Source organism: Strix uralensis, chromosome 6, assembly GCF_047716275.1.
Source record: "Strix uralensis isolate ZFMK-TIS-50842 chromosome 6, bStrUra1, whole genome shotgun sequence".
Classification (NCBI taxonomy): domain Eukaryota; kingdom Metazoa; phylum Chordata; class Aves; order Strigiformes; family Strigidae; genus Strix; species Strix uralensis.
In genome coordinates, this window is record NC_133977.1 from 22,633,201 (window position 1) to 22,653,058 (window position 19,858).

General features: G+C 36.7%; 2 protein-coding genes across 4 annotated transcripts in view; one reads left to right on the forward strand and one right to left on the reverse strand.

Moving 5' to 3' along the window:
- SLC25A12 (solute carrier family 25 member 12) overlaps nt 1-16,725 on the forward strand; it is a 50,750-nt gene extending 34,025 nt beyond the window's left edge. The window contains exons 12-18 of the mRNA XM_074873220.1: nt 2,341-2,393; nt 2,577-2,657; nt 11,002-11,142; nt 12,703-12,841; nt 15,128-15,286; nt 15,475-15,565; nt 16,119-16,725. Of these exons, the coding sequence (XP_074729321.1) occupies nt 2,341-2,393; nt 2,577-2,657; nt 11,002-11,142; nt 12,703-12,841; nt 15,128-15,286; nt 15,475-15,565; nt 16,119-16,314 (860 nt within the window). The 3' untranslated portion in view covers nt 16,315-16,725. The remainder of the gene's footprint in view (nt 1-2,340; nt 2,394-2,576; nt 2,658-11,001; nt 11,143-12,702; nt 12,842-15,127; nt 15,287-15,474; nt 15,566-16,118) is intronic.
- Nucleotides 16,726-18,914: 2,189 nt separating this feature from the next.
- DYNC1I2 (dynein cytoplasmic 1 intermediate chain 2) overlaps nt 18,915-19,858 on the reverse strand; it is a 29,762-nt gene continuing 28,818 nt past the window's right edge. For all 3 annotated transcript variants that reach the window (XM_074873222.1, XM_074873221.1, XM_074873223.1), the window contains one exon: nt 18,915-19,691. In XM_074873222.1, the coding sequence (XP_074729323.1) occupies nt 19,578-19,691 (114 nt within the window). In that variant the 3' untranslated portion in view covers nt 18,915-19,577. The remainder of the gene's footprint in view (nt 19,692-19,858) is intronic.

Sequence of the window (19,858 nt, forward strand, 5' to 3'; positions counted from 1 at the left end):
ATCACAGCATTTTTTTCTGCTTTGCAATGTGTTCTGTCAATGAAGACATGACGGTGTCCTTTAAGGACAGTATCTGAGAAGTTTTTTCATGTGAGAATCTGTGGATTCTGTCTAAAGAGTTTTTTGTGCAGGATTTTGCTATGCAGATGAGTAGAGGGAGGAGTATGTCAGTGGAAATGTTAATGAAATAGCTGTAACCTCTGTAAATTGTGCCTTACTGGTAAATTGTTTTCCTTTTTGTTGCTGAATCTTTCACAAAAGCAAATAGTCCTTGAATTACATTTCTGAGACTATTTCTATAGTGCTGTTCTAGAGTACTGTTTTCTTTCTCTTCCTGCCCTCTCCCCAGCCACATGGTATTGCATAGCAGCTTCTAAAAATAATCATTTGTTATTTTTATTTTTGTTTACTAACCTTTCTCAAACACTTTGAAATCAAGGATGATTCCATCTATGAGTTAAAAGCAATGAATTACACTTGAGAAAAAATGTTCTTGTTTGAAAGAATGTCAGTTTGTTAAACTTTTTAATAGTCTGTTTAATAATTGTCTTTAAGATTGTTTAGCATAAATTCATGTAGTTGTTTTGAAAATGTTACAGTTAATGGTCAGCATTTTACTAAGATCTTGGACTCACGGAGTTAGACGCTTTGTGGAAGTGTATTAGACTGAACAACAGAAACATTTATGGAGTTGTCTGTGGGTCTATTACTGGGTTCTTATATTCCTGAGCTGGATTATCCTAACTGTATTGTAATATAAAGGTACAATGTAATCATTTACTGCAGTTTAAAAAGTAGAACTGGAAAGTTCATATTTTAAAATAAAAACATATGATTTTTGGTCAAGAAAATTAGCAGACTTTTGAATGCTGGCATCCAACTTCAGAACTAACGAAGTATCTTCTAAGGTCCCTCAATAGACCATGCACGGTCCCAGGTTCTCACCAAATGTGTGTGCCCAGTGAGTTTAGCTGCATAAACGAGAGTGGGGGGATTGTCTTGTGGTGTTTTGTCTGGTAGTTTTGGGTTTTTAAAGTGTAGGCACTGCAGTGCTGGATTTTCTTTTCATGGAAGATCAGAGATTCAGGCTGGGAGGGCAGCATTTCTTTTTGTTATTGTCAGCCTTTCTTTGTATTTAATAACTACCTTTCCTCAGCATAGTAAGTCTGTAAATCGCACAGAAAGTACTGTGTTGGAAGAAGGCACTACACTGCATATATTAACTGCTGCACTTTCTATTTAGGTGCGTTTGCTCTAAGCTTTCTTTTAAGGAAGTAATGTAAAAATTCTGCAGTCTGAGTACTTCTGGTAATTTTGAACATTTTTAATGAATTTTTAGCCATTATTCTTTTACTTAACAGATAGTGGAAAACTGTATCGATACAGTTTTGTTGCTGTTATCTGATATTTGATATCATGGGATTTTTTGTTAGTTAACTGGCAAACACTTTTGATAAACTGATATTCCCTAACCATGGAATAACAATAGGAAATGAAGACTTCTAATAAGAATAAACCTTTTATATCTTGTAATCTATACATACGCCAAAATGACTGTGGAGAAAATGGATTTAAAAATAACAGATAACTGTTACAATCTTGTATGTTAGGAAGTTAAGACTGCCATCTACTGATTTTTTTCTTAAACCTATTAGTTCCTAGAAAACTGTATGTGCTTTTGTCAAATGGCAGTTGATTTTGATCGTAGCTGTTTTCCAGGAGGAAGGTCCTTTCCAAAATCAGTTTCTGTCCACTAATGCTTCCTCTTGGTGAGATAAAAAATCCTCAGTAGTAATGGTGTTTAAAGAAGTTCATGCTACCATGTTGAACTGAACAAGAGAAAATCCTTTATATCCTTAGTTGACTGGAGCCTTTAGAAAACTCACATTAGTGAGTCAGGTAGAAGTGAGTTGATAAATTATCATGGTCATGTGTATAGGTCACAATTACTCTCCTATTTTAAAAAGTAATTGCAAGCTTTATGGGAATATGGTATTAATGGTCTTAAAGTCAAACGAACTCTTATGCAGTAGATATCTCCAAGGTATATGTTCAGTCCTTACCCTTTTTTTCCTTCTGTACAGCAACAGCATCAAGCTTGACTTGGTTGTGGAAGGCAGATCTGGTCATCCTGTTCACTACCATTTTCAACAGAAATCTTAATACAAAATTGTATTGGTATGAATATACAGTGCTCTAGCAGCATCACATACTTAAATGCCATCCACCTCAAAGGATATCTATCCCATGTGCAGAAAGGCATTTCTGTAGAGCTCTTATAAAATACTAGTTTCTGTATTAGGAAGATAATGTTGCCTTATGATGTCTTTGTTTCTATAGGCTTGTTACCACAGCTGATAGGTGTTGCTCCAGAAAAGGCTATTAAGCTAACTGTACGTATCTTTTTTTTGTTTTTCCTGGCATCCTTTTGTTTGTTAACATACGCAGGATTTATTTCCTAAAATGTGTGAAAGATGACCACTTACAAGCACTCTAATATATGTTACAGATGTACTTGATATATGTTAATAAGTAGGAAAAATAAAATTATGTGTAATGTATTGTATCTTTATTAGGTTAATGACTTTGTCAGAGACAAATTTACTAAGAAAGATGGTTCCATTCCACTCCCTGCAGAGATCCTTGCTGGAGGCTGTGTAAGTATCCTTCCTGTATTGCTCAGAAAAATTGATTCTCAGTCATGTGCAGTATAGTTGGAATGACAGTTAATGGGTGTAGTTTGTCAATTTGAACAGAACTATTCTTTTTTCTCCCACTCACAAGTACTAAAAAGAGTACTTTTTGTGTTTGAAAAGCTTTGCATACTTCTGAGTTGAGTTCCGTTGGATTTATGTGCATGAACGACTTCTTTTGCCGAGTTTCTAACTTTCAGTTTCGGCAGTGGTTTTAATTATGAAAGGCTAAAGAGAGGGTGCCTTTTCTCCCTTTCCATCCTTTTTCTTGGGTCGGTGTTCATGGTTGGTTTGGAAAGCTAGAGGTAGACCTTGAGAATGGATTATAGAGATCATGTTTGAGTTTCCTTTGGTGGAGGTGAGGAGCTAGAACAGTTTAGCAAATCTATTTCTTGCTCAAGATTTTAAGAAGGAAAAGAAATACACTCTTCAACTTTGCTATATGTGTAAGTTTTCTGTTTGTGAAAATGTGGGAAAACTGAATGGTGTAGTCTTATAATTCAGGTAATAGATATGAGTGAATTTTCTGTTTAAATGACTTCGTATAAAATGTAGCTGCATTACTCCAGACACTATCTACATCCATCATCTAAATACAGTTCAAAACCAAATTGCGTTTTGTTGAGATTGAGGGCTGTGGATCTCTTAGCAATCTGTAAGTTGTTTGAATTGATATTGATGATAGATTTTTTTTTTGTTGTTATTTTGCACATTGGCTAATTTCATTTGTGGGATTCCCCAATGGTTGTTAACCCTATAAAATGTTTAAGACTTGAGTTAGGTTTCTTTTGTAGTGGAGAACACTAATAACTTCCAGTTGAGTAGGCTGACAGGCTGGTATAAAACCTCCTCAGCTTACAACAAAACCTGGGGCAGAGAGGTTGTTGACCTCTGCAAACTTTTAATTCAAAGAAGCAGCCCTGAAGGGAGGCTGCTTATAGTTCTGCCTGATTGAATTTGGCAGCCTGGTACATGCTTGAGTCTTCACCTGTCAGTGTACAAAGTTTATTTTCTGAGAAATGTGAGAAAGCAGCTGTGATGTATAGCTAGCAAAAGACTAACCTTTTTCTGGAAAGCTCAGTAACACAGAAAGCATATACAGGTCATTTATAACAGAAGTGAATATAATACATTAGTGTTTTTCTCTGTGGTTAAATTCATAATTAAAATCAGACATCTGATAATAAGTTTTATTGTTTTACATTCTTTTGTACTGAAATGTATAATAATAAATTCAATCTACATTAGAGGCTTCTCCATTTCCTGGTAGGTACTCCTTTTTCAAAATAACTTTATTGTCTTACTATAGTGAACATGCAAAAATTGGGGAGAAATCTGAGTTTCAGATAAGTTTTCAGAAATGTTGATGTTTCTGTGAAGATGAGCAGATGATAATCTGTCCAAACACAACCTTTCCTTTTAGCTGACTGTCTTAGCTGATACTCTCATCTCCTTTCTCAAGGTAATACTTATCTCACTCAGTTTGGGAGAATTTTAAATAAAGTTGGCTTTTGTAGGAGAGGAGTTGGCCACACTTTAGCAGCCTCAGGAATGTTAATTTCTTTGTAGCCTCCTCTGGATCATCTGACTTTTCTGTCTGTATTGCTGCTTAGTTCCATTTTAGCAATTTCACTTCTTCCTAATACCAGAATCTTTATTAGCAAGCCTATAAAGTTTATTCTAAAAGTCTGAAAGTATCAGTTGACTAAAGCAGTAGCAAGTTGATACGTTAGTCTTTCTCATCCTCAATCCTTCTCATCTTCATTGTGACAGCTCTTTTCTTTGTTAACTTGCTTAGAAATAGTGTTGATCTTCGCACTTCTGGTGTTCCTTGTATACTTTTTTTTTTTACAAAATGCTATGAGACATAACCAACAGTTAATCCGAGGAAGTACAAGTAAGCTTAGTCGATTTCTGTGTGTAAGGGCATGCAAGACTTTCTGTTTGGGTGATGCTATCTTCTTCGTTTTTCCTTTATTCTATTCCTTTGCTCTCTGTTCATAACAAAACAATGGGTTACTGTGGGACTCTTGGTTTTATATATGCCAAAATTATTTTTGACATCTGGATTTGGGTAACTTGTTTTTTTGTGACTTTTCTTTGTTGTTTGACACTTAAGTATTTTGCTAATAGTACACTATAAATACAGGCTAAATTCAAAACATGCTTTTCACCTTGTAACATCAGAAGAAACAGCATTATGCCTGCGTGTAGTTCTCAGAGATGTACTTATTACTATCCCTGACCATCACTTGCCTGTGTTTAGTGTTGAACCTCCTGATTAAAAGGAATAATGCACTTTTTCATCATTTCTGATATGGAACTGGTAGTGGATGAGCAAGATGAGCAAGCCATATTTTCAGCCATTCTGTAGCATTTCCACCAGAGGCCTTCCTGACCTTTGAAGGCCCACCCTCGTGAGCTGTACAAAAGCACATTGTGCATGCCACAGTCCTCAACCAGGAACAAAAAAAATTCTTGTGAGGAAGTGGAGGCAGCTTGGGAAGGGCTCCAGCAGACCTAGCAAATTCTCCTCTCTGGGTGGCAGTGCCATGTCAAAGCCTACATATGGTGTTACAGTCTTCTAAGACCCACACATGAGGACAGGTGAAACCTTTGACATTAAGACAGAGTGATTCAAGAGAACCTGTGTGGGCTGTTCAGTATCCTCAGCTCTGGACTGTCTGCAGGAAGTGCTATACCATCCAGCAAAAGGGCTACCCACAGGCATGTGCCTCCTCCAGAAACAGTAACTGCAAGAGACTGGATCTCTTTGGCCAAAATCTTACTTCTCAGGCTCCAGTTATTCTCAGCTCCTGTAAGGTTATGGAATAAACTTCCGTTCCCAGGAAGAGGAAATGTCTTAATTCTCATAGCCATTAACAAAGACATCTGCCCATGCAGTGGCCTGTTTATATGGTCAGCTGCCTGTCTGTTGTCTTTCCTTCCTTACTGCAGGGCAGGGACCTCCCGCAGGCAGCCCGTGCCCTGTGCTCCTTGAAACCTACCTGCTAGCCGCTGGGCAATGTAAATGTCATTGGGAAGGGTAGGGTCTGCTCTGTCAGAACCCAAATATTCCCAGCTGCTCCCAAGCTGTAGCTGTATTTGAAATCTGCAGAACAGCTACGTGGGGCAGCTCAGTTACAGCGGTCAGGTCATACCTGTCAGTGAAAGGGCTCTGGTCCCTGATGGATGAAACTGATATCCCATCTGCCTACCTTCCCAAGAGTACGCTGGTTCGTTAATCATCAGCAGCACTATCCGCACTTACGCATGTTCAGAGCAAACAATTTCTTTCCCTACTGTTACTGTAATTAATTGAATTACATTTCATTGTAATTCAGTGATTAGCCTGCATTCCTGCCTTTGGAGTTTTCAGCTACCATTAGCTTTGAGTTGCAGGGGGACTGAGTGAGGCTTCGACAATGCTTTCCTGTATCCCGACAGCAGCTGGGGAAGCAGAGCGCGCATACCTGATACGGACAGTGCTTCTCAAAGGGACTTACACGCATGACGCATGTGAGTACATGGTGAAGGGCAAGGTGCTGTAGGGCAACTGTTCATCCTCAGTTGGGAAGTGATGTTGAAGTAGACATCTAATGCTGTGTAAATGATTCATAACTACTGTTGCAGGAGACAAAGATGCTGTGATTTTAAGCTGTAATTCCTATGAGTTACACAGGGAAAAAATGGATTCTTCCCACCGATGCAGTGTGCTTGGTGCTTAGCATTTTGAGTGAATGAATCCTGTTTCATCAGAAAGGTGTTTCTGATTCGTGCTGCAGGGAGGAAGAGGATGTGGGGTGCCAGACAGAAAGGGTCTAAGAACCCTTCTTGGAGGTGTAGGCAATGCATCTGTTGATGATTACAGGGGGGGTGGGGGAGTGGGTGTTTGCGCATACATACACATAGGAGTCCAAATTTACCACTGATTTAAAAACTCATATATTTAAACAACAAATGTAACATTTAGTCCAAATATTTTGCTGTATTTGTAAAAATAATTTTCACATTTATTTAAACATGCACACAAACATGTCTGTAGGCTTATCAGGCAAATAGGAATATGTCAAATATTTTTTTTTTTTAAAAATAATTTAAAATTTTACTGTTTTTATTTAACAAACACAAAAATATAGAATTATAACTGTCAGTACTTTTCCTTCAAAATCTTGAAGATACTCTACTTCTTTTCATATACTTTAAACAGATAAAGTTAGAAGCAGAATTAAACTTTACTGCTTTATCTTGATCTCAGCTGTAGACATTTAAAGTTAGGGAGAAATTTATTCTTTAGTAAAAGAGTAAACTTACTGTAGGTGCATGAACAATGACAGCTTTGCCTTGAGAAAGAATTTCAAGTTCTTTTGATGTTTTTAAACTAGACTGTTTTAAGAACATCTTATTTTAGCTGCTTGTATGGGACATAGTTGTGGTCCAGGATATGGTGGCTTCAAAAAGGAAGGAAGGAAGGAAGGGCTTGAAATAGGCCTCTCCCCCTTTGTAGCATATGCCTCTCGGGTGGAATTGGAAAGGGCAAGAGGTCTCATGTTGCAGGGTCATTTGTGTATTTCCTTCAGCCTTTGGCATGTCATGGGGCGTTTGCTGTGGGATCTCAAACTACATCTTTTCTCTCATAACCTTTGCTGTCAGATTTAGTTCCTTTATTTGCTCCTTGTAGAGTTATTTTACATGACATTAAGGTTAAGTAGAAGCTTTTATTACTGGTATTTTTGATGTGTATGAATAACCTCCATTCAGAAACAAATTTGTCAACCTTTTTTAAAGTGTCTGTTGTAATTTATGTGTGAAAGGAGGTTTTTGGGGGGAAATCTAGATTTAGCACACCTTCTCCAAAAGAAATTCAAGGACTGCAATATATACTTCTGTGTGTATAGTATCCATGTGCACGTGTATTTAGCATGCATAGCTGACAGCTGAAGTAAGATATTTTGGAAAAGAATGATGATGATTGCCAATGACTTGCACAGAAGCATGGAGATTTGTATTGCAACCCTGCACACTGCCAGTTCTTTTTTTTTTTTTAAGATCCTTTGTGTCATTCTCTTCTACACCCTCTTCTGGGGAGTGCTTTCCCTCTGCTCCCCACTCTTCTCGGCTTCACACATTCTTCCTCAGATAGATAGGCAACCATTTACTTGAAAAAAACCCAAGCAAACAAAAAGCAACTCTTGCATTCATTTTTAAAAAAATATGCAATGAAAATGTGAGTTTACTTGTGTTACAAGTTCTGTATTAAAGTCAATGCTGGTCTTATATGTACTTGTGACATGTCTAAGGACCTAACATACTCATGCAACGCCAGTGAATTCAGTGCTCCTCTTCATGTGAACTAGATCACTGCTGTGCAGAAAAGTTTGCCTAGCTCCAGGTATAACAGTATAAAAAGTCAAGACTTGCACAGAAGTACATATTGCTAATATGGAGTATTTAACTGGGTATCTCGACAGCTACAGCTCTTTTTGAGAAAGCTGCCTGTTGAGAAGTTTGTCAACACTCTAAATACTCAATGTTCAAAGTGTTAATGTAATGAAAGAGCTTTTCAAATGGTTTTCTACTGATAATATAAGCATATGTTAGGGTTTTTCTTATATTTTATTTTGCTTGATAACCCTATCATCAAGTCATATTTTAATATTAATATTGCCATAATATATAATTCTGTATTAACTATAATACAATTGGTAACATTGTATATATAATTAGTATTGCTACTAAGTTATTAAAATGTGTTGTTTAGAGTCTTCTCATTTCTGTATCAGAAGAGGGCTGTTGCTGATTTTAACAGAAAGGTAGGCAGTTGTGCACCTAGGAGAGGAGAATGTTAATTGGAGGAAGATTGAATTCAGGGTAGAAAATAGAAATGTTTACAAATTGGCCTATTTGTGTTTCTATGGTGGGTGTTAGGCAAATAGGAAGAGTTATTTTGGCTGCTCTGCAGGATGTGCTAATTTATAACGTTAAAAATAAAAAGTGGAATTTCACATATATATGTAAACAAAGAATGCATATTTAATAGGCAGGTAGCTGGTAATTGTCTAGAAGGAGTGAATTTCTAGCTTAGAGTCTAAATTTAAAGTTATTTGAATTTTTTGTGTGGTGCATTGTATTATGCAGTAAGAGCATTCCGCTTAATGTTTTATCTACAAAAATTATTTTTAAAAATTATGTGGGGAAATGATAAACATTTGAAATTGGTTTTCTGTTTAATGCAATATGAACAAAAAAATTGGTTATTGTTTAACAGAACTTGCCAGATGCGAATTTTATACATTTTATATAAATTGGAACTTTGCCTAGCAGGACAGCCATGTCATCTTGCATGCTTAGGTGTGTATGAACTGGGAAGGAAAAGGTGAGATGAGAAGAGAGTGTCAAGAATGGTTTGGACATGAGTGGTGTCAGGTAACTGAGTAAACACAATGCAGTAAGTCCAAGGAACACGGAAGATGGGATCAGTTTGGCTGGTCTGGGAGTTCTAGTGATCTTTGTGATGGTTGCAACAAATGGCCACAAAAATGTAGGCTTTGATTTTCTTTCAGAGAGGTGAAGAAGTGAGGGAATAAAACAAAGATTAACAACCTAGACTGATTATTTGAGTGGGAAGTGTTAAAGACAGTAACTACTACAGTGGAGATAATTAATCAAAAGTAGGGGTTGATCTCCCACTGTTTGGGCCAAGATGTTTTAGTAAAGCCAACAGTGATGATTTTAAATGTCAATATTGAGTGAAGTAATAAATGGGGCTTGCAATAAAAGGATGGCAGTGTGCTCAGTGAAGGTTCAGTGAAGTGTTGGTTGCTTGGTCAGTGAAGATTTTGGTGCTTCATGCCCCCCATCCCATAGATACTACCCAAGTGCTTGGTCCCTCTCAGTAAGAGCTGTTGAAGTTTGCAATGCTCTTTCGTCTCAAGTCTAAGACATGCTTTGGGACTAATCTCAAATTTGTTCTGCCTGCTGCTGGAGAGAGGAAGATCATGCTATAGGCAGAAAGGATTAGCATTCCTTAGTGCTGAATCATTTGGCAGAGCACACCATGCATGGTGTCCAGGAGGTGCTGTAGCAGACTATTGATTTCACTTCACACACACACACCCCCCCAGCATCACAAAGAGAGTTTGCTTCCTGGGCAATTTAGAAGTGGAAAAAAGCTTTAATTGCAGATGTTCTGCATCTTTTTCCCTCACTAAAATTTGATGGGTTGGAGGAATAGATCAGGATTAAGAGGAGCTTTTAGATTGTGGAATAAATGCTTTTTAAAGTTGGCTGTATTCAAGTGGTTACATGCCATAAATTTTAAGGAAGTGGTTTTAATTTTTAAATGAAAAAAGGTGGCTTGGGAAAAGGGGGTAAAAGAAAGCTCAGTAAAATTTAGCTGTTTTGTGATGAACCACACACTTCTCTAGAAGTGAATGGTAGTACCTACAGCAAACCAGGGAGAAATCTAAACGTGTCAGTTTAAATAGGTTCACATGCTTCTGAAACTGAACTGTCAGACTGAATCTCTGTCAAATCTGAAACATAGTTCTTTGAAAGTCTTTGGTTAAAGTGCAGAATCTGAAGCAGCTCTGTAACACTGTTGCTAGGAAGTTTGCAGATAGTTCTTCAGCACTGCTAACAGAGTATTTCCTGCATGTAATATCTGTCATGCTCAGCTCACAGAAATATATGACTCCTCTTTCTATCTAATACCATATTTTGAAATGTCACTCTTTGTATTCAAATTTTATATTTTGTTTCCACTTAGGACAATTAAAGGCTGCTACAAAACTACAGAACACCTTTTCTAATAATTTAAATTACACCATTAAATGCAAATTTACCTTTTAAACAACATCACCACTAAATGCAAATAACATGTCTACACATTGGTGATGGATTATTATTGAATAAACACAAGGTCTTCTTTGTATGTGTTTGATGCTCTAGTAGCACAAGTCTAACAATTATTTTAATTTAGTATTTTGTGTAATGTCTGATAGACTTTTAAACACAGCCATGACTTCTAGAAAGTGATGTCAAGGAGAAAAGCAGAGACAAACTGCATTAATCCACTTCTGTGAACTATAAACATATAAATGTAAAAATTTAATTCAGACAAACCCATGATTTCTGATTTGGGGCTTTTAACTTCCAGACAGGTGCTTTATTAAACATCTCTCATATTTTTACGTGAGAATATCAGCCCATGCAGTGAGAAGTGAAGGCACTCAGCACCTTGCAAAAGTCAACCTGTCGCTACATGCTCCAGTAACACAATTTACTTTCTTTTTCTTTGGGTTTGTAGGCAGGAGCTTCCCAGGTCATCTTCACTAATCCTCTGGAGATTGTAAAAATTCGGTTGCAGGTAGCGGGAGAAATTACTACAGGACCCAGAGTCAGTGCCCTCTCTGTTATAAAAGATTTAGGCCTTCTTGGCCTTTATAAGGTAAGTATTTCTGCTTTGAGTGGCTTTGTCGTTTTATGTTTGATGCTAAACTTCTACATTGTTGAAACAAAACCTGTTAAAAACAAAGACATCTTTTGAATTTAAAACCAATATCTTCCTGCAGGGCAGCCCCACAGTGGAAAACTGAAGAAAACCCACTTCTATATTAATGGCAGTGGGATACAAAAAAATACTTTCCCATTCTATCCTTTGGGCTTTTATGCCAAGCTACAGGGAGTCCTGTATTGCAGACCTGCTGGCTTCTAGCACTGATCATTTCATTTGGTAGGGTTTTGTGAAAAGTTTCTTTAGCTTTCCCTGTGTGTTTTTCTTACATTTATTTTGAATCTCTGTTATCTCTATTGTTATCTTTGCAGCAGGATATTCTCTTTGTCTTAATAATTTGATGGCAGTGAAACAGTAGTGGAGTTTAGTAAGATTCAGATTTTTAAGAAGTTAAGTGGTGGGATTTGTCAATAACAAATTCCACTAAAAAAAAGCCCATACTGTACTGTACTTCAGCAGAATGCCAGTCAACAGATGCCTTCCCTGCAGGTATACTTACTACCATCATTACAGATCAGATGTAATGGAGCAGAAGCTATTAGTTTTCTTAAACAAGGAAGAGTATTTCTTCCTGTATCTTCTGCCAGTGCAAGGGGTAATACGTAAATTCAGCAGTTATAGTAGCTGTGCACTTAGAAAACACTGTTTTATGTGATTTGTCCATAGACCTGCAATAATACTATAAAAATGTGGAAATATACTTTTAGAGCTGAAGCTTTTGTTTGAAATCAGTAGATGAGATTCATGACCCTTATATTTTCTAAAAATGACAGGTGTTTGGTACATGGGACAAAATTACTGTTTCTGTTTGCAGTAATTAAACAATTGAGCTTACTAAAAATTCTTCTATTTTTTAGAATTGCGTTATCATTTGTGAATAGCTGTAAGAACTCATTTTACAGCATGAAGTATCTGTGTGAAAATAATTGAAGGAACGAGCTTATCAGGTCTTCTGCTTAAGCCATGTAGAGTTTGTAATGTGTGCTGTTTGTTAATATACCTGCTGGGTGACTGGCCTCAGGTGGGTCCAATGTGTGGAGGCTGCTGGCTTGGAGCATACCAGTTGGGTGTTTAGACAAGGACTGGTGTTTTTCAACAGTCCTCACTGATTCTTTACTAGTGCTTTTGTGTTTTGTGGAAACAGTGGCATGCAAGGACTTACCTTGCTGCTTCTGTGATTGTGGGTTGTTGTCAGCAAGACATAAAGAGGTATTTAGCCTGGGTGCTGATGTCAGGATTGATGTCACGTATTGCTTACTAAAATTAGACATGAACCCTGAATCTTCCTCATTCTAGAAACTTACTTTAGATGTTCTTTATTCTTTTTTCAAGTTCAACCCTACATCTTCTGTTTCATGAGACATTTTCTTTTCTGTGTTATTTGCTGGCAGGTCAAAAGAGTTGGTACTTCCTGGGCTCAGGCCGCTTGCTGGATGTCAATTTTAACCTTATTTACAAAATTTATTTGTATTATGTCTCTTTTCTGTGTGACAGGGTGCCAAAGCATGTTTCCTCAGAGACATTCCCTTTTCTGCAATCTACTTTCCTGTTTATGCTCATAGTAAACTGATGCTTGCTGATGAAAATGGCCATGTGGGAGGGCTTAATCTCCTTATAGCTGGAGCCATTGCAGGTAATTTCACAGAATGTTTTCTAGAAGTAATTCTTTTTTTCTTCTAGTGAGTAATATTTAATATTCATTCAGTAGCCCCATATAAAGGAAGGGTACTGTACCATTGTATCTGATTTAATCTAAATTTGATCACTGTTATCCTTAGTGGGAGGCGATGTAATTTTGATGAGAGCTAATTACATTTGCATAATGTGGATAAACAGCGTAATGCAGCTCAGCAACTTGTAGTCAAATTTGATCTGTCTGTCTCAATGGGGTTTTACTTGTTACTGTGCTCTCAGAGTTGAAGGCTAATTTGAATCTTTGATGAACGTAAAATGAGAGATCATAAGAGCCAAGAAGAAAATAACTTACCTAGTTTTGGATTCCTGAATAACTGAGAAGAAACTTTGTTCAAATGTAATTGCTAAAAATAGGGCATTAGTTAGTAAAGAAGCTGAAGTTAAAGTACCATACCCTGAAATATAAAATATTTTAAGGCTTCTCAAAAATGTTTACTATAACGAGAATATGCAGCTGTGATAAAAAGTTGTTCTGGCTAAACAGTAAGAGGTATAAAAATACTAGATGGAGGAACTGTAGTGGTGGATATTGAAAAATGTGGATACAGATGGCCAGATTTTGCACTGCCAAGGATTAGATCACTAGGATGAAAACCACGAGAAGCCCCTCAATTGTGAACAGTTCGGTGTTGGAATCTGTGCAGTTTAGAAACATCAGTGGGCTGAAGAGACCTTTCATTACTTGTTACGGTCGTAAGGAATCACTATACATCAGTCATGAGCCATCTGTGTGTGAAGAGTAGTTTCCCATATTGGACTTGATACAGGGCTTGGCTGCACCTGCTCTTTGCCAGTTGGTATGTTCCTTGTGCCAGAGGGAAGGGAGAGACCAGCTAGGAAACTAGTAACGGATTTGTAGCCCTGTTTATTCTCAAGTAATGCAGAGCTGCCATAAATGGAAAATTAGTTAGCTTACTGTACTCATAGAAGCACATGTAAATATCATTATTTAACTTGTATCTCATATAAAGACTCACTGTTTTTACTTAGATTGCAAACTTACAGCTTCTCTTCGTTTGATTAGTGTTTCTGGGTCACTCATACTAAATGATGAACCCTATTAAAAATGTGTGTAAATCTTGGAGGCACGTACAAGAATCTGCCTTTCTGAATTACAGATTTCAAATGTGCGATTGCTCTATCCATTCCTGTTACGCATGTGCAGCAGGGAAGAATACAGTCTGAACATATCTGCCTGTAAAGGAAAATCTGCATATGGTTGCTATTAGTGTATGCTTGTAGGCTTAACTACATTGCTTCTGTTTTTCTTTAAAACCTCCTGAATTGATCAGTGACACTTTAGTTTATGATCACCTATGCAAATTAGTGACTTGTTAAATTTTTAATTCAATATTAACCAATTGTAAATGTTTAATGGAAGTCAAAATAAACATCAAAATTCTAAGTCAGAAGATGGTTCCTCTTTTTAAGAGGATGACATTTTTACAGTATTCAGAAGTATTCAGAAATATCTCAGATGACACAGTTATATACTGTGGAGTACATTTCTGAAAACTTTCTCCTTTCCTTTGACTAGAAAGCTGAGAGTGGTGCCTTGGAAGTGGAGATTTGTTCTTCCATCACTGTTGGCTAATATCACGCTGTTGGCACTAAGCAGACTTGTAAAACACCTTCATTGTCCTCAGTCTTTTTATGGCTTGCCTGTTGAAGTAAGCAGCATCTATTCTCCTACACAACAGTCCAAACAGCAGCACAGACCTCTTTCTGTAGAATAGGTGTTTTAAGTAGTAGTTTTCTTACTAACACCTTTAACAAATGGCTGTGTAGGATTCCAGTTCCCAAACCAAATCATCTATGTAACTTGGAAAATATGTTGAAGAGTATTAGCAAATACAGTAAGGCTGCACAACTAATTTTTGTCATGGATATCTCTTATTACATATATAGCATTTGCGTGAATTTAGAGATGCCTCTTTTAACTTTTTGAAACTACTGACAGACTACTAGAAGATGTTGAGAGTATTGCTGTTGATAGTTTATTATTTTCTTTACTATCAGTTATAGCCTTTAAATTTAGAAGAAACTCAAAATGACTATACCAATCACAAGAGTTTGTATTAGCATCAAGTGTAAGAACTTGCATTTTTAGTGATGTCTAATCCTTGCAAAAAATATTAAAGTTTGCAGTTGTATTTTTCAGTTAGAAGTGTTTCATCTTTTACAAGATTCTTTGTGCAAATTAAATGTCGTTTTCTTCTAAAAGGTGTGCCTGCTGCTTCTTTGGTAACCCCTGCTGATGTCATCAAGACAAGACTGCAAGTGGCAGCTCGCGCTGGTCAGACAACATACAGTGGAGTTATTGACTGCTTTGGAAAGATTCTAAGGGAAGAAGGCCCTTCGGCTTTTTGGAAGGGAGCTGCAGGTGAGAAATGCGCTCTGAATAATAAAGCTGACCCCAAATCTGTAAGTTAGTACATGCTTTGTTAAGGGCTCAAATTAGAGCAGTATTTACAAGGTCTGATTCTGAAAAACATATTGTGTTAAAAATGTTTAGCTTCTCTCATGAGAAATTTTTCTTTGTTTGACACTAAGATTTGTAATATTTAACAGCTCGTGTGTTCAGATCTTCACCCCAGTTTGGTGTTACTTTGGTCACTTATGAACTTCTGCAAAGATGGCTTTATGTCGATTTCGGAGGCCTGTAAGTCAAATATTTGCTTTTTAGCTTGCACAAAAAACCTACCAAGTTAAAAAAAATCTTACTTTTTTTCATGCATGGGACCAGTTAAACTTGGTGACTTTGAGCACCTGTACTTAAAATTGCAGTATGCAAAAAAAAAAAAAAAAAAAAAATCACCCCCCATCCTTATATAATTGAAAGTTGCATGCTACTTCTAAACAGATGAGGACATAAAGAGCCATTTCATATTTATTTTAATACACTACATAAAATTTGTATTTCCATTGTAGCAAGAGACTTTGTCCATTTTTCCTGTGTCACTGGAAGTTAAAAAGAATTTACAAAGCTATCAGTAAAAATGTAACTTCACTTTTGGCCTTGATTTCCCATTAAGTAGTGATCTGAACTCAACTTTACTTGACCACAGAAGTGAATTAATTAAGGTCAGCTTTAACAGTATTCCATACTCAGACAAAGCCTTAAGTATTTAATCTGGATTTTGTAAAGTTATTCAGGCTTAAGAAAACACTTCAAATAAAGGAAAGGTTTTTCTTCTTTTTCTTTCTTCAAACAGCAAACCTTCTGGATCAGAACCTACCCCAAAAACTCAAATTTCAGATCTTCCTCCTGTTAACCCTGAGCACATAGGTGGATACAGACTTGCTACAGCTACGTTTGCTGGTATAGAAAATAAATTTGGTTTGTATCTTCCAAAATTTCGATCTCCTGGCGTCATCTCAGCTCAACCAAAAGTAGCAGCTGAATCCTGAAAATGTTTCAGCCTAACAAAGTGATGCAGTGGAAAAAGTTCACGAGAGTAGTACTGTATTTTTCCAAGTCAGCTGCATGTTGTTCTAGCTGAACTGAGCTTGCAAATCTAATTACTCCTTTCTAATATTAATATATACCTGCATTTATTTGTTTATTTGCACACAAGGAACTGATTGAAGCTGTGGTTCTATGCCTTGTTTTAACCAGTGGCATGAATCTGTAGCCTAGACTTTGCCTTGCACAGCTTGCGTTCAATGTTACTGTACATATTGTACATCTCTGTACAGAGACATCACGGCATCAGACATTTATATAACGGGTAGTGCAGCTCAAAATAGTTGGAAATGTACAGAATGTTTTGAAGGCGTTTTGGTAACAATCGTGACAATAAAATATTTAAAAAGATTTAAGTCAGTTCACTTTTTTGTGTTTTTATAAATGTTGTCCAGTGTGATTTTTTTTTTCCTCCACAGATTACAGATCACAGATTAAAATTTTAATATTAGATATACCCATTAATGATTGTACAGTAGGGGAGAGCCTCTGAAGGGATGCATTTCACTGCTAGTTACAGCAAAGGTATTAAAATGCAATGTGCATTAAAATGCAAAATCATTGTTTATACTTCTAATTGAGTGGAATGCTAAGTAAAAGGAGAAGAGGGAGGAAAAGCTTGAACTATTTCTGGCTTAATGTCTGATGAAAGTTTATCTGGTATAATTTTTAAAATGCAAAAATGTCAGAGAAAATAGGGGAGTCCAGATTTCTACAATCCTAGAGGAAAAGTACTTATACTACCCATACAGCCAGAGGAGAGAGGGGTGGTTTCCAGCCTTGCTTACTGAAGTATGACAACCTCCAATGTTTAGTTTTGTGGTTTTTTTTTTCCCCCCCCAGAGTTAAACATCCTGGAGTACAGTGTATCCCAGCACTATAAACTGATTTGAAGTTCTGTTATTTTCTTGCTCAGGTGACAGCAGGCTAGTATGAAAAGTTTTAGCTTATGAAGAAATGGCTGCTTAAAAACTGAACACTACAAACACAGACAAGCCAGCCTTCAGTTCTAACCTCTAGGGAAGATGCAAAATCTTTTGGTGATGAATAATACTTAGTGAGCTAGAGGTTACACCATATTGAGCCTGGGAGTTTGATCACTGTTCTGCAACATATATATCTCTCTCTCTCTCTCTCTATATATATATATATATCTCCCCATTAGAAGGCTTCCTGTCTATTAGGGTTTTTTTTCTCTTTAAAGAATTACCTGTTCTGTGCAGTTTTCCAGAGACAGGCTTCCCAGGAACTTTCTCCCATATCTATGTATTTCATTCTGTGCTTTTCTAAATAGATACAAAAATGGTAGGTACCCACTGGCATTTAATCTTAGCCACAGCTTGTTGACTGACTTGATCAAGGCCTTAGGAGACTTTACAGTGCAAGATAGCATTTGTATTTCTTACAGCTCCAAAACTGGACAGTGTGGCTCCCAGGAGGTTCATTTACAGTATGTAGCATCAGGTTACATGATGTAACATTACTGTTACAGCATTTTTAACCTGTACTCAACTATTCTGTGAGGGAAGAACACAAGCAGGAATGAATACAGAATAGTTTTGTTGAAAATTATTAAAAGGTTGAAATTACATAAAACTAATGCCATATGACCTATAAATTTATGTCACAATCCATTTAAAGAAAGCATTATCTACTGGGTTTCTGAAATATAAGTCGGAAAGAAATGTATTATTCAATGAGGTAACAATCTCAGTTAAAAAAAAAAAAAGAACAATTCAGTAGACAACATAACATTCTGCTCGTTAAGAATTCTTGTGCCTGAAGGGTAAAAATCATCACATGACGCACCTGTTCTTTATAGAGTTCACACATTACTCAACAGATAGCTGCTGTTGTAAGGTTGAAGAAAACATACAAGAAAAATGTCAAACTGAACAGCATGACTTTGCATTGGAAAGAGGGGGGGGACTTCTGACAAGCCAACACCAATGGAAACCTAAATACATTTCACTTTCAAACTCACTGGAAGAGAACCACCTGAAGACAGAACTGCTGTTACTGCTGCCTGTGTCTCTGAGCTGCTCGTAACAGAACTGAGACAAGGAGAAACAGAAAAAACCCCAAACAACACCACACCCACCTACCACCCCCAATCCAGTCTTGATGGGAAACTTGATAATGTCCTAAGAAAGATGTACTCAAAAAATTTAACTTTTAACAGAAATTCCAAGCATTTTGTTTCAAGCCACTGAGAGGTTTTGTTTCAATAACTATGTTAAAAAGCAATGAGAACATCTTTCTTTAACTTAATATAGAAAATTAGCAGCAAGTCTGTAGTTAATAGAATGCAAATCATCATGCTACAGAAATTAAGTCAAAATCTACTTCCTTATGATTTGGAAAAGAAAAATTTGACAACAGTAGCCTTTTTTACTTTTGGCTGATTGCCATGGTAGGAAGTGGAGGTTGGGGATAGAAAACAATTCTGTGATGTGTGTAGTAAAATGAAAGCAGCAGGTCCCAGGAACTTTCTACTCTCAAACTACTGAAAGGACACAGATTAGGGGTCAGGGCAGCTGACAAATGCTCATATAATACTTTATTTATGAATCAGTCTCACCTTTTAATGCACTAATTCAAACAAAAGAACTTGGTATTAAATATGTATTTCATTAATTCAGGTCCAATTATCAAATAAGTTCGTAACTACAGACAGGTTTTTATTCACATATATTACCCACTACCAGAGCCTGAGGCTTATCTATATATAAACAATTGAACTTACTTGGAACATATGCATGCATATCCATGGGTAATTTGAAGAGTTCAAATTAAAAGAATGCTTCAGAGATCTACTACCTAATGAAGGTTTGTCTGTATAATATAGAAAGTTTAGTTTAGAAACAGAACTTTTACTTTTCAGAAATAGATACTGTTACAAAGTGGAGATTTCAGAAGCCCAAGAGCAAATTTACACCAGGTTAGTGTTTCAGCAAAAGAAGTTTCTTGCAAAGTCAAAGTTAACTGTATTAAAAAGTTACACAAATCCAAGAATGTGCTTGTAATTTGTATATAAAAAGTGACAACGCAAGATCTGATTTTCAGTGATCTTAATACATTTTCAAAGTCCATAGTTGAATCCATATATTCCTTCCTTAAGCTATTATTTGAACTGACGCATGCTAACACTTTTAAGATTTGCATCAAATCATTCACGAGTCTACCACTGCTGCCTATTTTTAAAGATCTATGCCGGTATGCGGGTTGCAGCTTCCTCTTCTGCGTCAGCTCTGTTAGCATTTATTTCTGCTAGTGTTCGACCAAATCGAGTCCACTCATCGCTGCGAGGAACGGCAATTTGCTGTTGACAAAGAGAATGTTATTTAAACCTACTGATAAATAAAACCAGCTCATTCTGAACAGCAGAGTGTTTAAATAATGTTCAGGAGAGGTTCCGATAGAAAAGCTTACCTTTATTTAGTGTAACTTTTAAAAGAGTCTAAACAGCAAAAGCTCTAACTAGTAAAA